General features: G+C 43.8%; 1 protein-coding gene and 1 long non-coding RNA gene across 7 annotated transcripts in view; one reads left to right on the top strand and one right to left on the bottom strand.

The window, feature by feature from the left end:
- RIMBP2 (RIMS binding protein 2) overlaps positions 1-22,678 on the bottom strand; it is a 494,858-nt gene that overhangs the window by 392,552 nt on the left and 79,628 nt on the right. For all 6 annotated transcript variants that reach the window (XM_089775164.1, XM_089775165.1, XM_089775167.1 and 3 more), the window contains exon 4: positions 18,278-18,412. In XM_089775164.1, the coding sequence (XP_089631290.1) occupies positions 18,278-18,412 (135 nt within the window). The remainder of the gene's footprint in view (positions 1-18,277; positions 18,413-22,678) is intronic.
- On the top strand, positions 13,839-18,279 carry LOC112544824 (uncharacterized). The gene is made up of 4 exons (XR_003088151.3): positions 13,839-13,924; positions 14,235-14,299; positions 14,880-15,036; positions 18,080-18,279. It is a non-coding gene; the product is annotated as an uncharacterized LOC112544824 (long non-coding RNA).

The following is a 22,678-nucleotide window of genomic DNA, read 5'->3' as shown; positions in this document are numbered from 1 at the left end:
AGTACATGGTTTAATATCCCTTCCAAATCAGTCAGTTGTTTTAGGTTTGTTTCGTGTGGACATATCCCAATGCCTGGCACAGTTTTGTTAGGATCAACTAAAGCTGATGTGAGCCTTCCACATTGAAAGCATCTTTATGCCAGAGGTGAATCTGACTCAAGGTCTGTTTAATTGAGGGGTATTAAAAAGCTACCTAAATTGGAGAGGAGAGAGAGCAGAGGGGAGGACAGGGAATCAGAAGACTCGGGTGTTTGCTAACTTGATGTCTTTCCATGAGGTTATTTATAAATAACTGGAAAGAATGAGAGTGGGATTCAAGAGAAAAAATGGCTGTGTTTGTGTGGATTGTTTTTATTTTAGAGAGAGAAATAAAACCCCTAAAAACACTGAAGGAAAGTGTTACGAACCACATAGACAAAAGGCAACCTAAAGAAGAAAGTCAAAAGCTTATAATTAATGAATGAATGTACCAGCAATTATATGGTGAATTATTCTTCTTGGTTTAGACATCACAGCACTGAGATACAGATGGGCAGCGACTCACCAAGGCTCACAGAAAGTCTGTGGAAGAATTGGGAAGAAACCAAGATTTCCTGTGTCTTAGACCGGAGCCTTCTCTCTTTCCGTAGCAGGATTTTTCAGGAGAAATTCTTCCCTCTCCCTTAACTCTTAAACAACTGACCCAAGGCATCAAACACACCAGTGAGTGTAGACCGGCTGTCTACAGTGCAAATAAAGTTCAGCACCAAGGCAGCGCTGTCAACTCTTGTTATTCTATCATAAGTATCACAATATATGGTGTTGCTATTAAAACTCCAGCTTCTGGAGTCATGTGAGTAAGTGAGAATGTCACTTTTGATAAGCTGCTAGCTCTAATAGTTATGGAGAAAAGCTTGAAACCCTGACCTCTAAAGGCTCAAAAACTAGAAGGTAAGCAAGATTCCCAATATTACTTTTTAAAAAAAAAATCTCAGGATGTAAAGGGGTCTTGCTTTTGATTTTTGAACACCTGGAGTAGATGATAATGAAGAAACAGGACATCAAGGGGACATCAAGGGAACATATAAGACCATGATTTAGTCAGGTATAGGAAAGAACCCTGCTAAAGCAGATGATATACATAGCCACTGCCTATCAGTATCTACTTATTTATTATTTTGTACTTCCCCATCTGTTGTATACACCTGTTATTTCATACACTGAATAAAGAGTTCAAGGCAAACAGTCTTTTACATTAGTACATTGCCTATTACAGTGTACAATGAGGTACACAGCTCTTAATCATAAGAGTAAGTTCACCTTGTACTCAGTATTTATTTAGAATCTTAGCTGGAAAGATCAAAACAGTAAATGTTTCAATGGTTTTGCATTATTTTTAGAAGCACACACTTGTTTATTACATCAAAGTTTGCAGTCATATAGGGATTTTTTACCATATATAAATACGCTGTTTGCTCTTTAATGCTCTGCTCAGAGCAGTTTTTCATAATGTAGCAGTAAACACACCTGAGACCTGTCTACTCTAGTTGCTTATGCTATTGGTGGCAACAGTACAGACACAGGATTCTGAAAAATTAGGATCTAATATTCTTAGGGCACATCTACACTGCAGCTAGGACATGTAATTCCCAGCTCAGGCAGATAGACACTACATTTGCTCAAGGTAGCACACTAAAAATACCCCTGAAGCTATGGGCAGCAGTTTGGGCTAGTCACATAGGTATATATCTAGGATGTGGTTGAACTTGGACTGCTGGTCTTAGCTGCTGACCATGTTACTGCAGCCATACTGCTATTTTTAGCACACTAGGGCTATATCTACAGTGGCACGATCTCGTGCAAAAGCAGCCACTCTTGTGCAAAAACTTGCTGCCTGTCTACACTGGCTGTGTGTTCTTGAGCTAGTAAACTGATGTTCTAATGTATGAAATCAGGGCTTCTTGTGCCAGAACTCTGACGCTCCCACTCAGGAATAAGACCTTTTGTGCAACTGTTCTTGCGCAAGAGGCCAGTGTAGACAGGCAACATGAATTTCTTGAGCAAGAAAGCTCTATGGTTAAAATGGCCATCAGAGCTTTCTTGCACAAGAGAGCATCTGCACTGGCATGGATGCTCTTGCGCAAAAGCACATGCCAGTGTAGATGCTCTCTTGTGCATCTGCTTGTGTCAGAACTGGTGTCCAGCTGCCAGAAGCAGTGGCGCACAGTGGGGTACAGCTGAAGAAGTACGCTCCCAGACAGATGGTGAGGGTCTCTTCAAAGAGCTGGAGGTTGGATTCCTGTAAGGCCAGGAGGGCAGCCTGCAGAAATTGCTGCATGAGAGTCAAGGGCTGTTGCGTGCCCAGAGGCAGCTCGGCCTCCATAGCTGAGAGTGCAGTGGCATACAACAGAGCAACCAAAGTACGCAGTGAATATGCTTTGTTTCCCCTCAGAGGTAAGCAAGCAGGAGAGGAACCTGAGAAGAGTTTTAAAGAGACCCCTCTGTATAGCCTGAGTCTCAGCCTCAGGCAGTAGCTCCAGGAAGTAACTACTGACCTGATGCCCTGCCTGAAGAGGTTCTGGATGGCCTTAAATGTGATTCACCATCTTATCAGTGTGGATCTATTTTGAAATAAGTTGTCTACACATAAGAAGAGCGTTGAAATAGCACTTAGCTTAGCTATTTAGAAATAAGCTATTTCTGAAAATAAAATTCCGAAGTAGCTTATTTCAAATTAAGCATGCAGTATAGACACTCTTCATCCACAGAGCTCAGAGAACTTATAGGTGGCTAAGCACTGGATAGGTGTGCTGTAACGTAAATAATAAACAGATTCACACCTGGACTAACCTCAGTGAAATCAATGACATTAAAATCACAGGGAAGTTTGCCACAATAGATCTGTAAATATTCTAAATTATCTAGAAACAGACACTCACTATTAGAACATGGACATAGTATAAATGGACACACACAGAGAAGTCTTATACCTACACAGATATACAATGGCAATGATACGTTTAAAATAAACTAGTAATCCTGGGTTTGGAAATTATGTTGAAAGCAAAAGGCAAGAAGTGATCTTTTTTTTTTAAAAAAAAGCAATAGTAAAACAAAAGAAAAATCCTAATTGTTTTCACTCATGTTTTATTTTTTCCTACTTCCATCGTGTGTATGTTGCATAATTCAAAAGAACTATTAGATTAATAAATTCATAAATTTTAAGGCTAGAAGAACCACATACAAGAGCTAATCTAGCTTCTTCTACAACACAGACCATTGAATTTTATCCATCTATTTCTATAGTGAAGCTTTTATCTCAAGGTTTACAAGACTAAGTTTCATTAAATCCATTTTGCAGATGAGGACTCACGCAGAGGTATGATAGGACTTGCCCAAGGTCTTAAAGTAAGTCTGAGGCAGAGCTAAGAATGGGAGTCAGGTCTCTGAGCCCCACTCAAATGCCCTATTCGCTAAACCACGCACATTCTGAAGTCCTCTGAGGCATTGACATGACTTGTGTACCTACGAAATGCTTAGCATAAATAACATTAACAGTAACAAAAACAATCATTGCATGCATACACAGTCACAGGACAAAAAGTGCTGGTTTATGGAAGGAGGAACTATTACTTTTAATGGGTTTGACAACACATCATTTTTAAAAACCTACTTCTTTTGTGAAACAGCAGCGTAATGAATTATCATGCATTAAAAATGTTCTCTACCTTAAGCAATTTTTAAAGTCTTTGATTCATGCTTTAATTTTGCATTATGCATAAAACTGCCCAATTAGAAACTGTTTTCTGAGGTTATTTTAGATCAAAGAGGTTAATTTAAATCCATAGTGAGCAATGCTATTAGGAATTTAACAAATACTTGGGGAGGGGGAAGAGTTTTCGATGTGTTATTTCATCTGGATTGTTACCTGACATATCAGGGCATCTAAAAATAGGTATATCTGTAAGGTAAATCTGCCCCCATTCCCATATGAACATACCCTACAGGGGAAAGGAAAAAAAACCCCCACAAGAGACAGATGCTGCAGACAGTAAGACACTTCAGGGAAATAAGAAAATTGGTCTGACAACTGAGGGCACAAGTTTTTTTTGGGTAAGAAACAGTCCAAGCTTCCTACAGTCATTCTACATAAAAACTGATCAGACTATTAAGCTTCACATGGAATCTTAAGACATGCCCAGTATGACAAGAACATTTTTCCAAACTACTTATGTGTTATGTAATAGAGATCTGCAGAGTATTAGCAGTCACATGACATGGCCCACTAAGATTTCAAACTGCCACCTACAAAATTTAATTAGCAGGCAGTAAACAAGGGACAGGAGGAGAAAAATACTCCTAGGCCTGAGACAGAACATTCTGAACAATATACACTGTTCTCTTTTGGGAGAGAGGAGAGGAAAGGTGGGGTATTTTTATTGTAATTTTATCTAAATAGCACAAACAAAACTACAACTGCCACAGAAATAGGGAAATGCAGTAAACAATGCATTGGCTCAAACACCTAATGCTTGTTACTGGTTTGGTAAATCAAACTGTAGAATAAACCACTAGCTTTGGGGATAAGGTTGCCAATTTTGGTGGAAATATTACTGGAGATTTAATCAAATGACATGATCTTTAATTTCTGGTGATTCAAGGACAATACTGAAGGATTAGCAACCTAACTGGGGACTGTCTGCCCTGACTGTGACCCATCCAGCCATTGGTCACACTGTCTACAAAAAGCGGCACACACCCTCCCACAAATCAATCAATCAGGGCCTGATCTTGAGAGAGATGCCATACCGATCAGCCCACTGTGCTCAGTGCCTTATTTGAACACTATGGAGATTACAAAAAGTCTGCAATCAGCTCTTTACCATAAAGGCCAAAAGGAAGATAGTGTCAAACTGTGTTTGGATGAAATAAAGGAAAGAAGATTATGCCAGCTATTATGCTTGAAGACCCTTTCTTTGGTATGTTCAGAGACAGGTGTACATGGCTGCTGATTCATAACAAGCACTAATATTCCTATATTCTCAGTCTAGCATGTGACTATTTTCTACCAAATCTTCATCTCCACAATAATCAGAGGAACAACACACCATTACCCACTGAATGTACCATGCTCAAAATGGAGGGAACAAAAAGCATGTAAAGTCACTTCTGGTATTCCAGAAGCTCACATGAATTCAAGAAGTTCTGGCACTTAAGAGAAGTATTTGTTTAAGGATTAATAACCTGAAGCCAAATACTAAATGGTACTGGGTATTGCTAAATCCTTAGTTTGTAAGTAGCTTCGAAATGTCTCAATTGGAAATTGGATTCCTTATAAAAAGGCACAATCTTATTCAGTCATATGAGAAGTGAAGAGTTTACTGTCTAGACTAGTGATTCTCAAAGTGTGGTCTATGGACCACGAGGGTCTATGACCATCTTGCAGGTGGACCGCAGACTTAGAGCTCACCCCTCCTGCTGCAGGGAGCCTGTGCTGGTGCTCCAGCCCCACAGACCCCTCCCTGTGCGGTTAGAGCGCCAGCTTCCCACTGTGCAGGATGGGAGGGGGAGTCTCACAGGCTGGATTCAGATAGTGATGGAAGGAAGTGGTTCTGTGAGCTGCCACTCCTGCTCCCCCTGGCTGGAGGAACTGCAGTGCAGGAAATTACTCACCGGAGGCTCTCCTTTCTACTCCCATTAGCCAGAACAGCTGCCAATGGGAGCGGGGGGGGGGGGGGGGGGAGGGAGGAGGAGGGAGAATACCTGAGAGTTGCAGGAGGCACAAAGCCAGGTAATCCCCAGATGCCCCTCCCACCGAACCCGCTACCCCTATCCCTTTCCTGCACCCTCCCTCTCACCTAGATCCCCCACCCCCGTTCTGCTCACACATACTCCCAAACCAGCTCTCAGCCTGCTCCTGTTCCCTGCCTCCCACCCAGATCCTTAACCTCCAGCTCACATCTGCACCCAGTCCATTTTTTGTGACTGTACTGCCCAATACATAGTACTGGCACCTCCAGATGCAGTACCGGCACCTCCAGACAGAGCTCAACAACTTTTCCCTTGGAGTACTGGCACCTTTTATTATTATTAATTATTATTATTATTAACAAAAAAAAAAAAAAAAAGTACTGCCTGCACCCAACCTGCTGGCTAGACCGCACCCTCCCGCACCCATTTTGTCATCATGGCTGGTAGTCTGCAAAGAGGTCTACAATGAAAGGGGGGCCCAATGGCCAAAAAGTTTGAGAAACACTGGTCTAGACAAGCAAGATATAGGACAAAGGAAGTATTATTAACTTCATTTTACACTTGGGCAAGCAGTCACAGAGGAGTTACACAACTTGCCCGGAGCCAGAGAGTTTGTCTAGGAAGAGGTGCAAATTGATCCCAGATTTCCTGACTACTCATCCAATGCTACAGCCACACACCCACCTTTCCCTCTAGGAGTGGAGTTGCAGATGCTCACCACCTCTCATGAGTTAGCCTGCTTTGAATTAAGCAAATTGCTCATTCTTGTTTCCTTAGAAGTCAACATTTGTTATCTTCAGACTAGCACTTCATAGCACATACTTAAATGCAGCACAATATTCAATAAAGGTTGGTTTTTGATAGTTATTTAAAGAGAAATTGAACCTGGGGGTTATTTACGCTGACCATATTCAAAATTCAAATCACTAGTTGTGATCCCATGGGATACATAACTTTTCTAACAAGGCAATTACAGCATTTCCCAAGTCTTCCTATATATGAATGAGCCCAATAGAACAAGCCCCAGCTTATCAGTGGTGAATGAATGGTGGTTTCACGGTGTAGTACTTCCAAAGGGCACCATTTTTCAGCATTGTGGCTTCATTCCAATTTTCTACTTTGTGTTCTGTGCATATTCATTTTGTTAAAAAATATTTATGATTGAAATAAAAGCAAATGAGTTTTGCTTATGCCAGTGAGGATCTCAGGGATCCTGGCATCTGGGACAATTAATAACCAATCAGATAACAACCTCAAGCATCTTAAGAAATGGCAGCAGAAGCTGTGCTATACTCTCTCCAGTTTCTTAAAGCCACCTCAATACAGCCCAAGAGATCTCAGAACCCTTGGTTGCTTCTTGTATGATTTTACTGCATAACTCTATTTCCCTTGTAGTGCTGTATTGAAAAAAATGACTTAGCTATCAAAGTACACTGTGTAATAATTTAATTTATGGGGTGGGTAGGACAGCTCTGTGCAGGCCAGTTTGCTACTTGCTGTGGAGGAAAAGTTAAGTGTGTGGGTTTTTAAATTATGTAATTTTCTAATGACAACCAGGTGATAAGCACTTATTAATTCCTTGTGATAGAAGCATACTTGTGAAGTGGTATAATATAGCCTATACTCATTAAAATACAAAGAGATTTACCACACCAGAACAAGCCGATGATTGCTCCAGAGCAGGATCCTGACTTTGACATGTCCAATACTGAAATGTTATCACTTCCCATAGTGGGCATGTGATGTAGTGGGGGTGCTGTCTGCCCAGTGTCTCCCTGTGCTATGATGTGTGATTCCCATTGACTCACTCGTGTGTATTAGCCCAGACACTAGGACCAGCCTGACCAGATAACAAGGCTCTTTCCCCAGGGAAGAGAAAAAGGAAGGGAGGCAGAGATGAACACCTGGTTTGGGGGCAGGGTCTGGGAGCGAGGCAGTCTTAGGCTGGAACCATGAAGGAAACAGACTAAGGAGGGGGTTGGAATCTAGGGCCCCAGGGATCCCATCTCAAGGGGGCTGAGGCATCCTGGCCCAGACTCCTGTAGACACATCACGAATATGTTGTGCTGTATCCTAGAGAAGCAATAAACCCTCTCTATTCTACTGTCTGAGTCTGTTCTTGCTGCTGCAGGGCTGCAGGATTGGAGGAACCCCAACTCGCCGTCACAGGGCAATTGTAAGAATGTAAATCCACTGTTACAAAGACATATCACTATTTTATATTCATACATAAATCAATGTGTAAATAGATACTTGTGTACAATACACACACATTATAAAATATCGTTCTGAGTATGTATTCATCTAATACTATTTAAAATTCTTATATATGTACACATTTATGTACCATCACCTATCAAGTGAGCTCAACCATAGATATGCAAGTATAAAAAGTGTTGCTATATATCCTATAATTTTCTGCTCATCAGTTAATCAAATATCAGGTGCTCTTTTCAAATCAGGGTTAAAATTCTGGGTTCTCTATTGACCCATATTGTTACAGCTCATCTTTTCAGGTTTTTAACAACCAAGTGCTACCCTAAAAGCTGAAATTTGCAAATATTAGTCTTTAAAAAACAGAGGCACCACATTTATAACAGATGGTCCATGTACATACTTGTATGAATTCATTGGGGTGCAGTTAACCTGCACTTCTATGCATGTAGTCTTTACCTGTTTACATGGCACTACGCTATGTTCCAAGCAAAGCCACCTAATACCAATATAGTTTTCCAGCAAGCAGCAAGTGAGGGTGCCCTCTAGTCTGCACAGAGTATAGCCACTTCACTAGCTCTATTTGATGTAGGGTTTGTTTTAATATCATGCCACGTCAAATACATTGGTTGGGGTACGTGGATCTCTTCATTCAGAAGAGGAGACAGCAATAATTTATAAACAACCCCCAACTCTCTCAAAAATGCAGAGTTTATTGAATAATAGGTCTTTAAATAGAAAAACTACAGTTGACACTGGCATGAGTTGTTTCAAATTGCTTTCCTCTCTCAAATTGTGTATACAGTAATTACGCATTTAACACGTGCCCACTTAAAATATTTTCGCAATAGCACGATTTTTTTATTAGGGAACACAACCATCCCCGAAATAACACAAAAATAATCAAGTGGCAGACTACTTTGTGCAACAATATAAGTTGGTGAAAACAATGGTAATATGCATGAGCAGATGAATACACGTGGTCACAGCGCTCCTCCGCTCACTCACATGTTTATCTTTGTGTTTTAACAAACCATGGCAACTTTTGTTGCTAGTTATCTTGTGTGGCTAGATATCTAATGTTGATGATCCAACACCAACAAAAAATTGACTTTGCCATCAGCACCTGAAATGTAACCCCCACCTTTTCCATTATTTTTAATGGGAAAAATTGACCCCTCATAGCATGTTTTCGCTTACCACAAACATTTTCAGAAATGCATCTATAGTGTTAAATGAGGAATTACTGTACCAAAAAGACTCACTCTAATAATGAAATACCTTCCAGTCATACAAACTGAAATACAAAGTGACTACAGTACTTCTCACAGCACACAGTTCCCTTCCACATTTATTTTTTTCCTCAGTTTTAAGCAGTGCCCCTTTTTTCCATTTTATGGCTGCTCTATGTCTCAAAATTTCACGTTCTCTTAATGTAGTTCTTAGCTGGCTCTGAATTACTCTTTATATTTTGATGGTGACAGCCTTTATTTTCCCTCCATCTATGTATCCACTTGGTACAGTTATTAAAACATCAACATGAATGGATGCATTTTTACACAGTGTTTATTTTAGGGCACTTTAGAGTCCTGTCCCTATTATTGCCAGATGCAATATCAATCCGCATTGATAAAATTATTCTGTGAAACTACTGATATATAAATTTCTTTTCATGGCCTTCTGCATTGGACAAATCTTGGACAATGCTTATCATTAATGGGCGACAAAAGGCAGTTGCTTTAAAAATTGAAGTGCACTTAAACCTACCATAATTAAAATATTATTCGCACAGAGGAATAAATTGCTTCTGGAAAGGAATAGCCTTTTGCCCTACACTTGACATTATAAACAATACCATAACTTTACAGAGAGGTCAATAATAGAAAAACTGCTGGTATAATATACAGGGGATAATTCCCACCTATTCACAAGTATCATGCATTTGCTACCTATTGTCAATATCTATACATGCAAAATATAGTAAAATTTCATGTATATTATGCATACATATTCATAGTACCTACCAGACACTAATATTGTATGGAACACATGCACATACATGTCTAATATAGATATAGATATATATCTTACACACCCATACTGGAAATGGAGGGTTTTTTTAAAAAAATAAAGCCACTAGCACAATTTGGAACCCTAGATTTGTAAATTACAAATCAAAGAGAGACGCTTTTTCACCGATTGCTGTCCTGCCCACTTTGATGCCGGCGAAACGCCGCAGATAATTTCATTCATAACCTCCCCGAGGGGCGAACAGTCACTTGGAGGACTTCGCTAGGACACTCTAGCGTCCATCTGAGAAGCACTGGGCGCCTGCCCAGAGCTCCACCGAGTGGGAGGAGGGTAAAACCCGTTAGCCAGCAGGCTGGCTAACTTTGCCCCCAGCATCTTACGCCGGGAACAAGCAGGGCCCCATGAAACCTATGCCCCTCCGGATCTTATTTTACAGGAAAACCAATACACGGACTAAGGGAAAATGACAGAAGATTAAACATCAACGCGAGGCGGGCTGGGAAAAGGTTTAATCCCGCTGCCGCCTGTTCATGCACCAGGTCACCCCCTTTTCGCATTCCCAAGCAGCGCCGGAAAGAGAATAAAAGCAGGGAAGGGTAGCGTCCAATGACAGCCGAATATTAAAGTTTGTGAACCTGTGCTCAGAGTCCCTGCGGCCGTAGGGGAGGAGCCCCCCCCCCCTTTTAGGCTCACGAAGGCGCTACAGAGGACGAGCTATTTTTAGGGGGGGGGGGTAGATCCGAGCATACCTAGCAATCAAGCGCTTCCCATGGTCAGCAGCGAGCTGCAGTCTGCTGGGTCAGATTACAGCCGGGGGAGGCAGCAGTATCGGTGTCTTCGCGCTGCCTGCCGGCGTTCCCAGCTAAAAATGTTCCATTCGCTGTCTGCAGGGAGGCAGGCGAGCGAGCGCCCGCATCATCGGCCGTGCAGCACCTGCCGGAGCCTATGAAACGGCGGGGTGGGCCGCTCCACGCACACAAAGATGGCTTTCCCCGATTTGCCAGCTTCCCTTTCGCACGGTACTAAGCCCGGCGCTAGAGAAGGTGGGCGCTGACCCAAAAAGCCCAGGCGCTCTGTACCTGGCTCGTTTGCAGTGCGGAGGGCGGAGATTTTATTTTACCTCCAAGTAACACACTCACAGGGTGGTCTCGGGAAGTCAGCTGTGTGGCGGGCCAATGAACTGTAACTGGCAGCTTGAAATCCGCCCCCCCCCCTCGCCGCACTCCACCTGCCCAATGGAAGGCGTAGACACTCGGATGCAGACAGGTTTTAAATCACAGTCCCTGGACCACCCCAGTTTTTCCATCATTTAAAAAAAAAACCTGTAGTCTACCAGTTACAGGCATGCAAACCTTCAACTAGGCATCCAGCAGCTGCCTATCCAATGGGAAATACTGGAAAGGCCCACGGGCAAAGGAAGGATCAAATAAACAAACAAACAAAAAAGCCTTCCTCAAGAGGGAAGCAAAACCATTCTGTAAAAGCTCCAGCCTCCTACTGATTTGCATGATCTGAGAGTCTGGGGAATGCCTGCCTCCTATAACACATTTTAATTATAGCAAGATGTGTCATTTCAAGTTAATTGCCTATATAACTCATGAAGGACCGCTGAATGGAGCTTTCTGTATTTCAGTATTCCCCACAAGCTGAGTGCTTCTGCGGCCACCCAAGAGAGATTCAGATGCTGCCCAGCTGATTAATAGAGTGCCCAGAGCTGGCAGCATGTGTTTCTACTGGCGGTGCACATCCATGCCTACCTGGGTGTACAAAAAATATATTCCCCACATATATGGGAAAAAATAGAGGGTACATTGTTCACAGTGCAAGGACATATTCTATTTCTAGGGTGCTTAACATAATTTTGTTTATCCCTTTGAAGGCAGTAACAGAAATCTTTCTCCTTTTAACAAATCTTACCCCATTATTTCAAAAATGAAATATGCATGTGATTGAAAGAGGCAGTGTACATGTAGTGCCTTTCAAATATGGTTCTTCCACCTGGCCCCTATTTTACCAATGAGTAAACAGAGGCAGAATTTTCAGAAGGGCTCCACATTTTCCAAAAATGCTCAGCTCCTCTTTAGGAACCTGAATAAGTGTCCGAATTGTCAAGAGAACACATTTTGCAGTGTCCATGATGGATGCTCAGCTCTGTGATTGGATTTGTCACACTGGAGCAGGGTTCATCTAGTCCAATATTCTGTCTTCAACAATATCCATTACCAGATGCATACGGTTTAAAATCACTTCCAACATTTTTGTTAGTATTAACTATTATAATTTTGGATATTTTTCCTAGGCACATAAATGTCAAAACTTTTTTAAAGCTTGATACATTTTTAGCCTCACTGGTTTCCAGTGGCAATAAGTTCCACAATAACAGAATGTTGGGTGCAAAAAGAATTTCCTTTTATCAGTTTTGAATTGAATAGAAATTCTGGTACAGAGTGTCACAGTGGGAGTGTTTGGTTCCTGCGCACTTTTGAAAATCCCTGCTGTGGGCTTCAAGATTCAAGCCAAAATTTTCCAGAGCACCTAATTTTGTAGGTGTCCATCTTGACACATTCTAAAGAGGCCTGTTTTTCAGTGCCATTGTTTTTCAGTGTTTTTAAGTTTTTATCTGCCCTCTGAAAATTAGGCCAATCTAAGTCATGTAAAGTTAGCCTCCCAGAATCCCTAGTCACTTGTTAAAGTCTTGGCCTCACTGATTTACCCAAAGTTCACTCAGCAGGAGACAAATCAGATCAAGAAAAAAGCCAAGTATGTTCCTATCTATAACCACCAGACCCATGAACAGGGGGCAGGAGGAGAGGCAACTGCTCTGGGGACTGGTTATTCAAAAGGGTGGAGGCTTCCAGCCACCACTACTGTAGCTGGAGCCCCAGTTCCTTTAAATCACCACCAAGTGCCATACAGTGCTCCAGGTTGTTCTAGGTACGGGGGGCAGGCGAGCAATGTGGCATGCTCTGGGTGGTGCTGAGGCTGGCTGCTGCAGTCCCATCCCTTCTAGAAGCATGGAGCAGCCCCTTCCTTTGCCCAGGGCCCCAATTGGGCTGTCAGTTCCCTGGAAACCACATACACATTCCCTACAGGCAAGGCAAATTGTTCTGAGTTCAGGTACAACCATGCTTTTGTAACTTATGAACTTCTTCTGATCTGGTAACAATAACAACAATAAAAGAGGTCTGTTGAGTTGTGTCCACATAGCATATTTTCTTTACTAAATGATTGAGTTTCTACACTTTCCAGGACACCCAACTGTAGTTGTATCAATGTTTGGCAGGGACCAGGGAAGGTGGCAGAATGTAGACAGCAATCCTGTAGTGCCTCACTACCAGAGAAAGAGCCTGAAAAGCAGCTAACAAAGCAGCACCACCAGCAGCATGTTCAGCAATGCACCCTAGGAGGTCCTATCACACAGAATACTGAGAAGAAGGAGGACTGGACAACCCAATTACACTAGCAGAGTTGGTGAATCCAATCAATATTATTGTTAAAAAAAATAAAGCATGCTGAGCCAGTTATAGCAAGACAACCAAGGTCACTGACATAATAGTTGCCATGGTTACTTCCAGATTACTAATCATGGTGTATATAGACCAAAATCACATTGAGAGCCAACCATATTATAAAATCAGTAGTAGTGAGGCCAGAGCCTACGGGGTGGTCTTTGTTCTTTACCTGAGCCTGGGATTTGTCAGGGAATTGGCTCTAGCTTCCCACTTTTAAAGACCAGACACACACACTATGCAATTTAGAGATGCAGCCAGTCAGCAGCATTAAAATTACTGAGAATTCTGAGTGGAACCTATGGAAAAGAAGGACGGTTACATCATAGTGGAGACAAGTTCACCAGACCTTTTCCCTGCTCCACATTGGGGGGAGGGCAGGAGAGGCACAAAGACTGACTGTAGCACAGACACACGAGCAGGGACTTGCCCTATGCTGGGTGAATTATCTGATGGACATTTGCCATTTATGACATTAGATTATGGCCCCTTTATGCCCCACCTGAATGGTGCAAAGAGGCCTTAAGTAGGCTTCAAAATCAGTCATGGGGGTCTTTCTCTTGTTCGCTGTTTCTTCCCTCTCCCCCCCCCCCCCCCCGTAAAAAAATGTCAGAAGGGCTTGGGTTTTGTTCTGCATCAAAATGCAAACTTTTTTTGAAACCTCAACATTTTTCACAAAGCTACATTCTTGTTCTCTGGCCAGCCCTAGTAATCATGTGTCATTCTCTTTGTTCCTATCTCCCATTTCAGTTTAGAGATGAGCTCAACCAAGTTCAGATTTGGGTGCTAAGTTAAAGTTGAAGGGCATCTGAGAGGTAAGAGAGAGACCAGCCTCATGTGAAGTTTTAATCTACATCAGAATATCAATGTTTGAAGGTGTCTGAATCTTAAATTTTGGATTGAATTCATCTCTCATTCTTAGTTGCATGAGAGACTTTGATTTTTAACCCACCTAACAACATGAACAAAGTTACCTTGTGGTGCTGTGACGTTATTGGATTTTGAGGGGAGCAGCCAGGTCACTGCTGCACCCATGGGGAGGTGTTCATCCCAAAAGTGGTACAAAGGGGGCCATGTGAGGTGTCAAACAAAAGCTTACTTTCTACTGATTCTGTTTATGTCCTTCATATATCTGTACAATGTCTGGGTGTGGAGTTATGAATATGTATTCTGTATGGAGACTAGAAGTTTCTCTGTATGTGGTTGAGCAATGGGCTCGGCCTATGGACATGCTAATTAGCAAGACTCCAGGGACAATAGGTCTCTTAAGTACACGGGACCCAACTATGAAGGAATCTAGGCGCCTGGTCAGAGACCATGTGACTGTCTCCAGCTTGGAAGAAGCAGGAAGGAGGTATAAATAGGCCATGTGGCGAACTCTTTCTTGGTCTCCAGATCTGCTCCTGACCCCAGATGCGGCCTCGCAGGGATTCATGAGCTGGGAAGAACTGTGGACCCATCCTGGCATAGGATGTGCACCAAGGACTTTTAAGCCAGCAGCTATAACATCTATGCTGCAAGCCTGCATCGAGAACAGGGAGATTCGATGCATGTATGTATGATACTTTAACAACCTTACTCTCATGCTTTTCTTTCTTGTAAAATAAACCTTTAGATTGTATATTCTAAACAATTGGCTTTGTGGGTAAGGATTTGTGGGTAGGATCCAGAGTGTAAATTGACCTGGGAACTGTGGCTGGTTTCTTGGAACCGGACAGAACTTGTTTGGGGTAGGTGAGATTGGGTTCTAAGACCCCTCACCTGTGTATGAGGCCCGGAGGTGTCGGGGGAGTTTTGCTCGTGAGGCTTCAGGGAGGTAGCTGAAGCGCTCTGTGGGACTGGTCTGTGGTTTGCGCAAAAGCAGAAGCCCAGAACCATTTTGAAGAGGGCAAAAGGGCACCAGCCCTTTCTGGGGGCGAGGGCTGGAGCTCCTTTGAGACACATGCTTAAAGGGCTCTCCCTGGACAGCTGTTTCTCTCCTGCTGCATGCTATAGGATTTCTTGCAGGGACTGTCAGCCGTAGCAGTTTTGGTGGTTGCCCTCTGCCTTTTTGGTCACCACTGCCTTTTGTCACTTAGTGCCTTTGCTTGCTTTTTTTTCATCTCCCTTGTTTTTTCTGCCATGGAGCCAGGGGTGGCCATGTGCCTGCTCTGGCCCCTGCCGGCCATTTTGAAGTGCCTGCAGCTGGTGCTCCAGGCTGCTGCCCTCCTGTTCCAGGACCTGGAGGCACAGATTGCTTTGGACTCCCTTACCACGGAGGCCATGGCATTCCTGTGGTATCCCCACCCCAGCGTGGAGAGGCTACTGTGGAGACTGGACACCAGTACGGACTGGTGGGACCGGCTGGTCCTGGGGCAATGGGATGACCAGCAATGGCTCTGGAACTTTCGCATGCAAAAGCAGACGTTCCTGGAGCTGTGTGCCTGGCTCGCCCCTGTGCTCCAGAGAGCCACCACCCGGCTGCGGGCACCCATCCCAGTCGACAAGAGGGTCGACATCGCACTATGGAAACTGTCCACTCCGGACAGCTACCGATTGGTGGCACACCAGTTTGGGGTGGGCAGATCCACCATCGGTGTCATCGTGATGGAGGTAAATCCCAGGGGAAGTGGGGAGTGGGATGGGGGGAAGATGTTGCACTCCATGCCCAGGGGCAGGAAGTCCGGGAGCTGATTGCGGCTACGGAGCCTTCAAGCATCCACTAGGACTTTTTTCCGTTTAGCCTGCTTTTGCGCAAAATGTCTTATTTGCCTGTCTACACTGGCCCTTTTGCGCAATAACATTTCCGCAAGAGGGCTTTTTCCCGAACCAGAGCGTCAAGGCATTTGTTCAAGAAGCGCTGATTTCGGACAGTAGAACGTCAGTGCTGTTGCGCAAAATCAAGTGGACAGAGTAGACAGCTGGCAAAATCTCGCCAGTCTAGATGCACCCCAGGGCTGTGTTTAGATTGGCCAATTTTTCCAGAAAATCAGCCGCTTTTCTGGAAAAACTTGCTAGCTGTCTACACTGGCTGCTTGAATTTCCGCAAAAGCACTGACTTCCTACTGTAAGAAATCAGTGCTTTTTGCGGAAATACTATGCTGCTCCCGTTCAGGCAGAAATCCCTTTTGTGCAAAACTTTTGCACAAAAGGGTCAGTGTAGACAGCTAAGATTTGTTTTCCGCAAAAAAGTCCCGATCACGAAAATGGCGATCAGGGCTTTTTTGCGGAAAAGCGCATCTAGATTGGCCACGGATGCTTTTCCGCAAAAAGTGCTTTTGCAGAAAAGCATCCTTACCAATCTAGACGCTCTGTTCCGAAAATGCTTTTAACGGAAAACTTTTCCATTAAAAACATTTCCGGAAAAACATGCCAATCTAGACATAACCCCAGCAGTATAGCTTGAGGCTCCTCACAGTACACAGTGATTTCTGCTCATAGTAGGTTTCAGCTCTTCAGCAATTTCAACAGTATAGCTGCAGGCTCCCCACAGCACACAGTGATTTCAGCTCTTCAGCTCATAGTAGAGGACCCTCAGTGCTAGTGCTAGTCAGCTCAGCAGCTTGCAACCAGACTCCTAATGGAATCCAAATTAGCTCTGATATTCCACAGTAGAGAGGAGGGGGTTCAATTGATGTTGTTTTTAGGCCCTCAGACAGGGCCCCATAACTAGGTACAAATATCTGCCCCCAGCCTCTCTCAGCTTGACTGGGTTTAGAACCCATGCCCCTTGTCTAGCGAGTGCTACTTAGTTTATGGTGTCATAAAACAGTTCCACTATTCCACTGTCCTTGATTCACATAATCAAGGTAACAATACTTTATCCCCCCCCCCCCCCCGCCTCAATAACAGAGACACTGGGGATCCCACAGTGGCCAAAGTGACCATTTGAGCTGCTGTGAGCACATAGTAGGCGGGGTGGGTGTGCCTATGCAAACGAGATCAGCCCCTAAAGTCTTGTTGCACCACTCACCACAATTCACCACCAGATGTCAGGGTAGAGCTTATCCTGTCATATAGGCTACATCTACACTGGCAGCTTCTTGCGCAATAATTCTTTTGAGGAAGATTTCTTGTGCAAAAACTCTTCCAGAAGAGATGTGCTTCACTGGCATGTGCTTTTGTGCAAGAGATGTGCTTTTGTACAGGAGCATCCATGCCAATATAGATGCTCTCTTGCGCAAGAAAGCTCTGATGGCCATTTTAACCATAGGACTTTCTTGCACAAGAAATTCATGTTGCCTGTCTACACTGGCCTCTTGTGCAAGAACAGTTGTGCAAGAGGGCTTATTCCTGAGCGGGAGTATCATAGTTGTTGCGCAAGAAGCCCTGATTTTATACAGTAGAACGTCAGTTTACTTGCACAAAAACACACGGCCAGTGTAGACAGGCAGCAAGTTTGCGCAAGAGCGGCCACTTTGGCGCAAGATCGTGCCAGTGTAGACACAGCCATACATGGTGAGGTAAGCCAGATGTCATGTGATGCTAAGTATCTCCATTGCCATTTAAAATCTTAATTCAAGTAATCTCTTATGCAGTATAACAGCAAAATGCTTAACTTTCCTTCATCTTCACAGCCATTTCTAAAGAAATTGTATGTTTTTTCTATCCTCCAGGCAATTGCATGCAACTGTTTTGAAAAATGCATACAAAAATGACTCTCCTCTCCTCCCTGCTTAAATCAGAAGCAACACCACTGAAGTCAAAGAGCTACAATGATGTGCAGGGAGAATAAGCTGCTCCCATTTTGATTCCTCTTTGCACAGCAAAATAAGTCTGGAAAAGAAAAATGCAACAATAATGAAGGAACTTACTTTACTAGCTGACAAAGTGCATGTAGACCCTCCTGGAGAGATGAAGGACAGCTGCCTCTGAAGCCACAATAGTTCCTTCTGAGACTGTTTTAATAACTCCTCCATATCACTTGGCTTCTGACCCATCAGTCCTTCCTGAGTGACAAAAATATACTTCAATAGCTGTTTTTTAAATGTACAGTGATAGCAACATGCAAAAGTCATCACTGGATTCCTAGGTAAACAATAACGTCTGCCAGAATGAAGTGCTTATATTTATGAAATATCAAAGATCAGTAAACCAAGAGGTAACATTTTCTATTGCATCACACTTGTATAGATTTTGATATTGTAGGCAGTCTTGTACCTGGATAGCACCCACATAAGTATAAAGATCGTGCAATAGAAATAATTCAGAAAGAACAGAAGATTGGAATTTCTTTGTCCTTAATTTAGAATTGACCATACAACAGACTTCTGCCATCTAAACACTGGATACATTGTTTAGGGCATAAGAAACTCCAAATCCTAGGCTATGTCTACACTTGCGGCTTCTTGCACAACTACGGCCGTTCTTATGCAAGAATCCGCAGAGCATCCACACTGCCTGCCTGCTCATGCGCAAGGAAATTTACAGTAGTGCGTGGTAAGAGAGGGTGTCTTGCACAAGAGCTACGCTCTTTTTTAACAGGTGTAAGCCCTCTTGCGCAGGAGCTCTTGCACAAGAGGGCAGTGTGGACGCTTGTCAGGGATTTCTTGTGCAAGAAAGCCCTATGGCTAAAATGGCCATCAGAGCTTTCTTGCACAAAAGAGTGTCCACACTGCCATGGGCAAGAAGCTGCCAGTGTAGACATAGCCCTAATGTTCTTCTAATGCATTCTACTTCAAAGATAGTGCAATTGTTAGGGCTACTAATTCCTAAGGTTAGGAATTGTAGTTCCTGTACACAGAAAGAAATCATTCAAGAGCTAGTTATTAGGTTAGGGTATGTCTACACTACCACCCTAGTTCTAACTAGGGTGGTAATGTAGTCAACCAGAGTTGCAAATGAAGCCCGGGATTTGAATTTCCCAGGCTTCATTTGCATGTTGCCGGGCGCCGCCATTTTTAAAGGTCCGCTAGTTCGGACTCCGTGCCCCGCGGCTACACGCGGCACGAACTAGGTAGTTCGGACTAGGCTTCCTATTCCGAACTACCATTACTTCTCATTCCACGTGGAACGAGGAGTAACGGTAGTTCGGAATAGGAAGCCTAGTCCGAACTACCTAGTTCGTGCCGCATGTAGCCGCGGGGCACGGAGTCCGAACTAGCGGACCTTTAAAAATGGCGGCGCCTGGCAACATGCAAATGAAGCCCGGGAAATTCAAATCCCAGGCTTCATTTGCAACTCCGGTTGACTACATTACCACCCTAGTTCGAACTAGGGTGGTAGTGTAGACATACCCTTAGAGTGCAAAGCTTTAATAAAGGTGTGGTCCAGTATAATAATGCAAAATGAGATAGAAGGCTGTGATAAAAAATTCAGACAGAAAACAAGATGGCTGCCACAGCTTCTGAACCTATTGTGAAGGATAGCTCATTACTCAGTGCATTGTGGGTATAAAGACATGAATGATTTTACAAGAGATTAAAAATCCTGGCAAAGCAGGATAAAAAACAATGTTGAATATGTATTAGCTGCAGGTTTTTCTGCCCCAATGTTTGATATGAGAGCCAGGATTTAAAATTACAGAAATACCAATCAGGCTATTAATCTAGAGTACATCCATTAGCATAAATCTGAACTCAGGGTCAATCCAGATCATTGTGAATTCAAGCTCAAATTGGTATCCAACTTTGATTTATCTTGTAAATATTTATTGTGCGTGGGCTCCTGTCTTTTGCTGCACTTCCTTAAGTTAACCATAGAATTGCAGACAATATTATAACTCACTCTCTATTTAATGACAAAATAGTATCTGGACTACCTCAAAGTTTTGATACATGCTTAGACTGTCATCTCCAACAAATGAGGGCTCTTAGCTGGCAGATGTGAGGATTAGATTTCCAAAATCAGAGCATACTAAAAAAAAACAGTGGACAAAATATAGACATTTCTCCCTCTCTAAAATTGTGGCAGTGCATTTGCTTTAGTTCTGCTAAAGAGATTCCAGCTCAAGGCTGCCAACAGGGAAAGCAAAGGGGGCAGTTGCCCTAGGGACTGGTGATTCAAAGGAGCCTAGTGCTCCCAGCCACTACTGCTGCTACCGTGGCACCATCTGGAGCCCTGGGCCCTTTAAATCGCTACCAGAGCGCAGTCCCACGCACTCCATAAGGTTCTGAGGCCTGCGAGGGGGCTCCAGATGGCACTAAGAACTGGCTGCCCCAGCCCTGCTCCTTTCACCTGAGGCCCTGTCACTTCTAGGAGTGTGGAGTCACTTTCCCCTCATACAGACCTTCTGCAGGGGCCCACAGAGGCTGTCAACTACCCTATTCCAGCTTGTAGAATCAGAAACAGTCAAAGCATGGACGGCTACATTAGGGAGGGAGTAAAATTATGGCACCCCTCAGGCTACCTCTTCCTTGCACCTCTCTGAACCTAAAAATATGTATGGAAGCCCCTCCTTACAGGGCACAAAGACTCTTGTAGTGCCTCCTCTTCTTCTTTACCATATGGCTTTGGGAAATAAAGAGAAACCAATCAGAGACTTCAGGCAGTAGGAATAGGAGTAGCTGAAGCAGGGACATTTGGACATTCCAGCACAACCACAGAATTCTCTGCCCTGTGCTGATTGTGTGCTCCAATCCCCACCCCCTCACACTCAGTTGCTTCACCCCAGCTTCATTCCACTTGTCCCACCCTGGTGAACTCCTTTCCCTTCACTGATTCCACCCCAAGTCAATCCATCCACTCATCAAAAATACTGCAGAGCAAACATCATCATCATCTTGTTCACCCCCCTAGTGTGTTAGACACACACATACCCCTCATTCCCATACTGTGTGTGTCTTGTCTATTTAGATGGCATTTCCTTGTACTCTCCCGTCTGCCAGTATCCACAGAATCACAGAATTGGAAGGGATCTTGAGAGGTCATCGAGTCCAGTCTCCTTCCCTCACAACACGACCAACCACTGTCTAGATCAGTGGTGTGCAACCTTTTTACATCTGTGATCCCCATGGCTGGGCCCAGCCCTTGGCAATTTTGTGGCACTTAGATCTGGGTGGCTGGGCCTGGGCCTGGCCGTTAGTGGCCGTGTGGCGCAGAGACCCCCAGAAAGACATCCACGACCCCCTTGGGGGTCGCAATCCAGGGATTGTGCACCCCTGGTCTAGATCATCCCTGACAGATGTCTATCCAACCTGCACTTAAATATCTCCATTGATGGAGATTCTACAACCTCCCTCGGCAATTTATTCCAGTGTTTAACAAGCCTGACAGGAAGTTTTTCCTAATGTCCAACCTAAACCTTCCTTGCAGCTATTTAAGCCCGTTGCTTCTTATCCTACCATCAGAGGCCAAGGAGAACAATTTTTCTCCCTCATCCTTGGAACATCCTTTTAGATACTTGAAAAATGCAATCATGTCCCCCCTTAGATTTCTCTTTTCTAAAATAAATAAGCCCAATTCTTTCAGTCTTCCCTCAGAGGTCAGGCTTTCTGTGCCTTTAATCATCCTCATTGCTCTTCTCTGGACCCTCTCCAATTTCTCCACATCTTTCTTGAAATGCGGTGCCCAGAACTGGACACAATACCCGAACTGGGAACTACAAGGTGCAGAGTAGAGTAGAAGAATGACTTCTTGTGTCTTGCTCACAACACTTCTATTAATGTATCCCAAAATTACGTTTGCTTTTTTTGCAACAGTGTCACACTGTTGACTCATGTTTAACTTGGGGTCCACTATGACCCCTAAATCTCTTTCAGCAACACTCCTTCCTAGATAGTCGCTTCCCCTTCAGTATGTGTGAGACTGATTGTTCCTTCCTAAATAGGGGTATGTCTACACTACAAAGTTAATTCGAACTAATAGCCGTTAGTTCGAATTAACTTTAATAGGCGCTACACATACAAACTGCTAGTTTGAACTTAATTCAAACTAGCGGAGCACTTAATTCGAACTAAGTAAACCTCATTCTACGGGGACTAACGCCTGGTTCGAATTAAGTAGTTCAAATTAAGGGCTGTGTAGCCACTTAATTCGAACTAGTGGGAGGCTACCCCTTCCCAGCTTGCTCTGGTGGCCACTCTGGGCACAACCAGGGAAACTCTTCTGCTCCCCTCCCGGCCCCGGAGCCCTTAAAGGGGCACGGTTTGGCTACAGTGCCCGTGCCAGGTGCAAGCCTGCCAGCACCCAGCCAGCAGACCCTGCACCTGGCATGGCACAAGCCAGCCACCCACTGCCACCCAGCCCTCCGCCTCTTCCCGGGACCAGGCTGGCAG

This window comes from Pelodiscus sinensis, chromosome Z (genome assembly GCF_052426305.1).
Source record: "Pelodiscus sinensis isolate ZL-2025 chromosome Z, ASM5242630v1, whole genome shotgun sequence".
Taxonomy (NCBI): domain Eukaryota; kingdom Metazoa; phylum Chordata; order Testudines; family Trionychidae; genus Pelodiscus; species Pelodiscus sinensis.
This window is presented reverse-complemented; position numbering and strand designations above follow the sequence as displayed.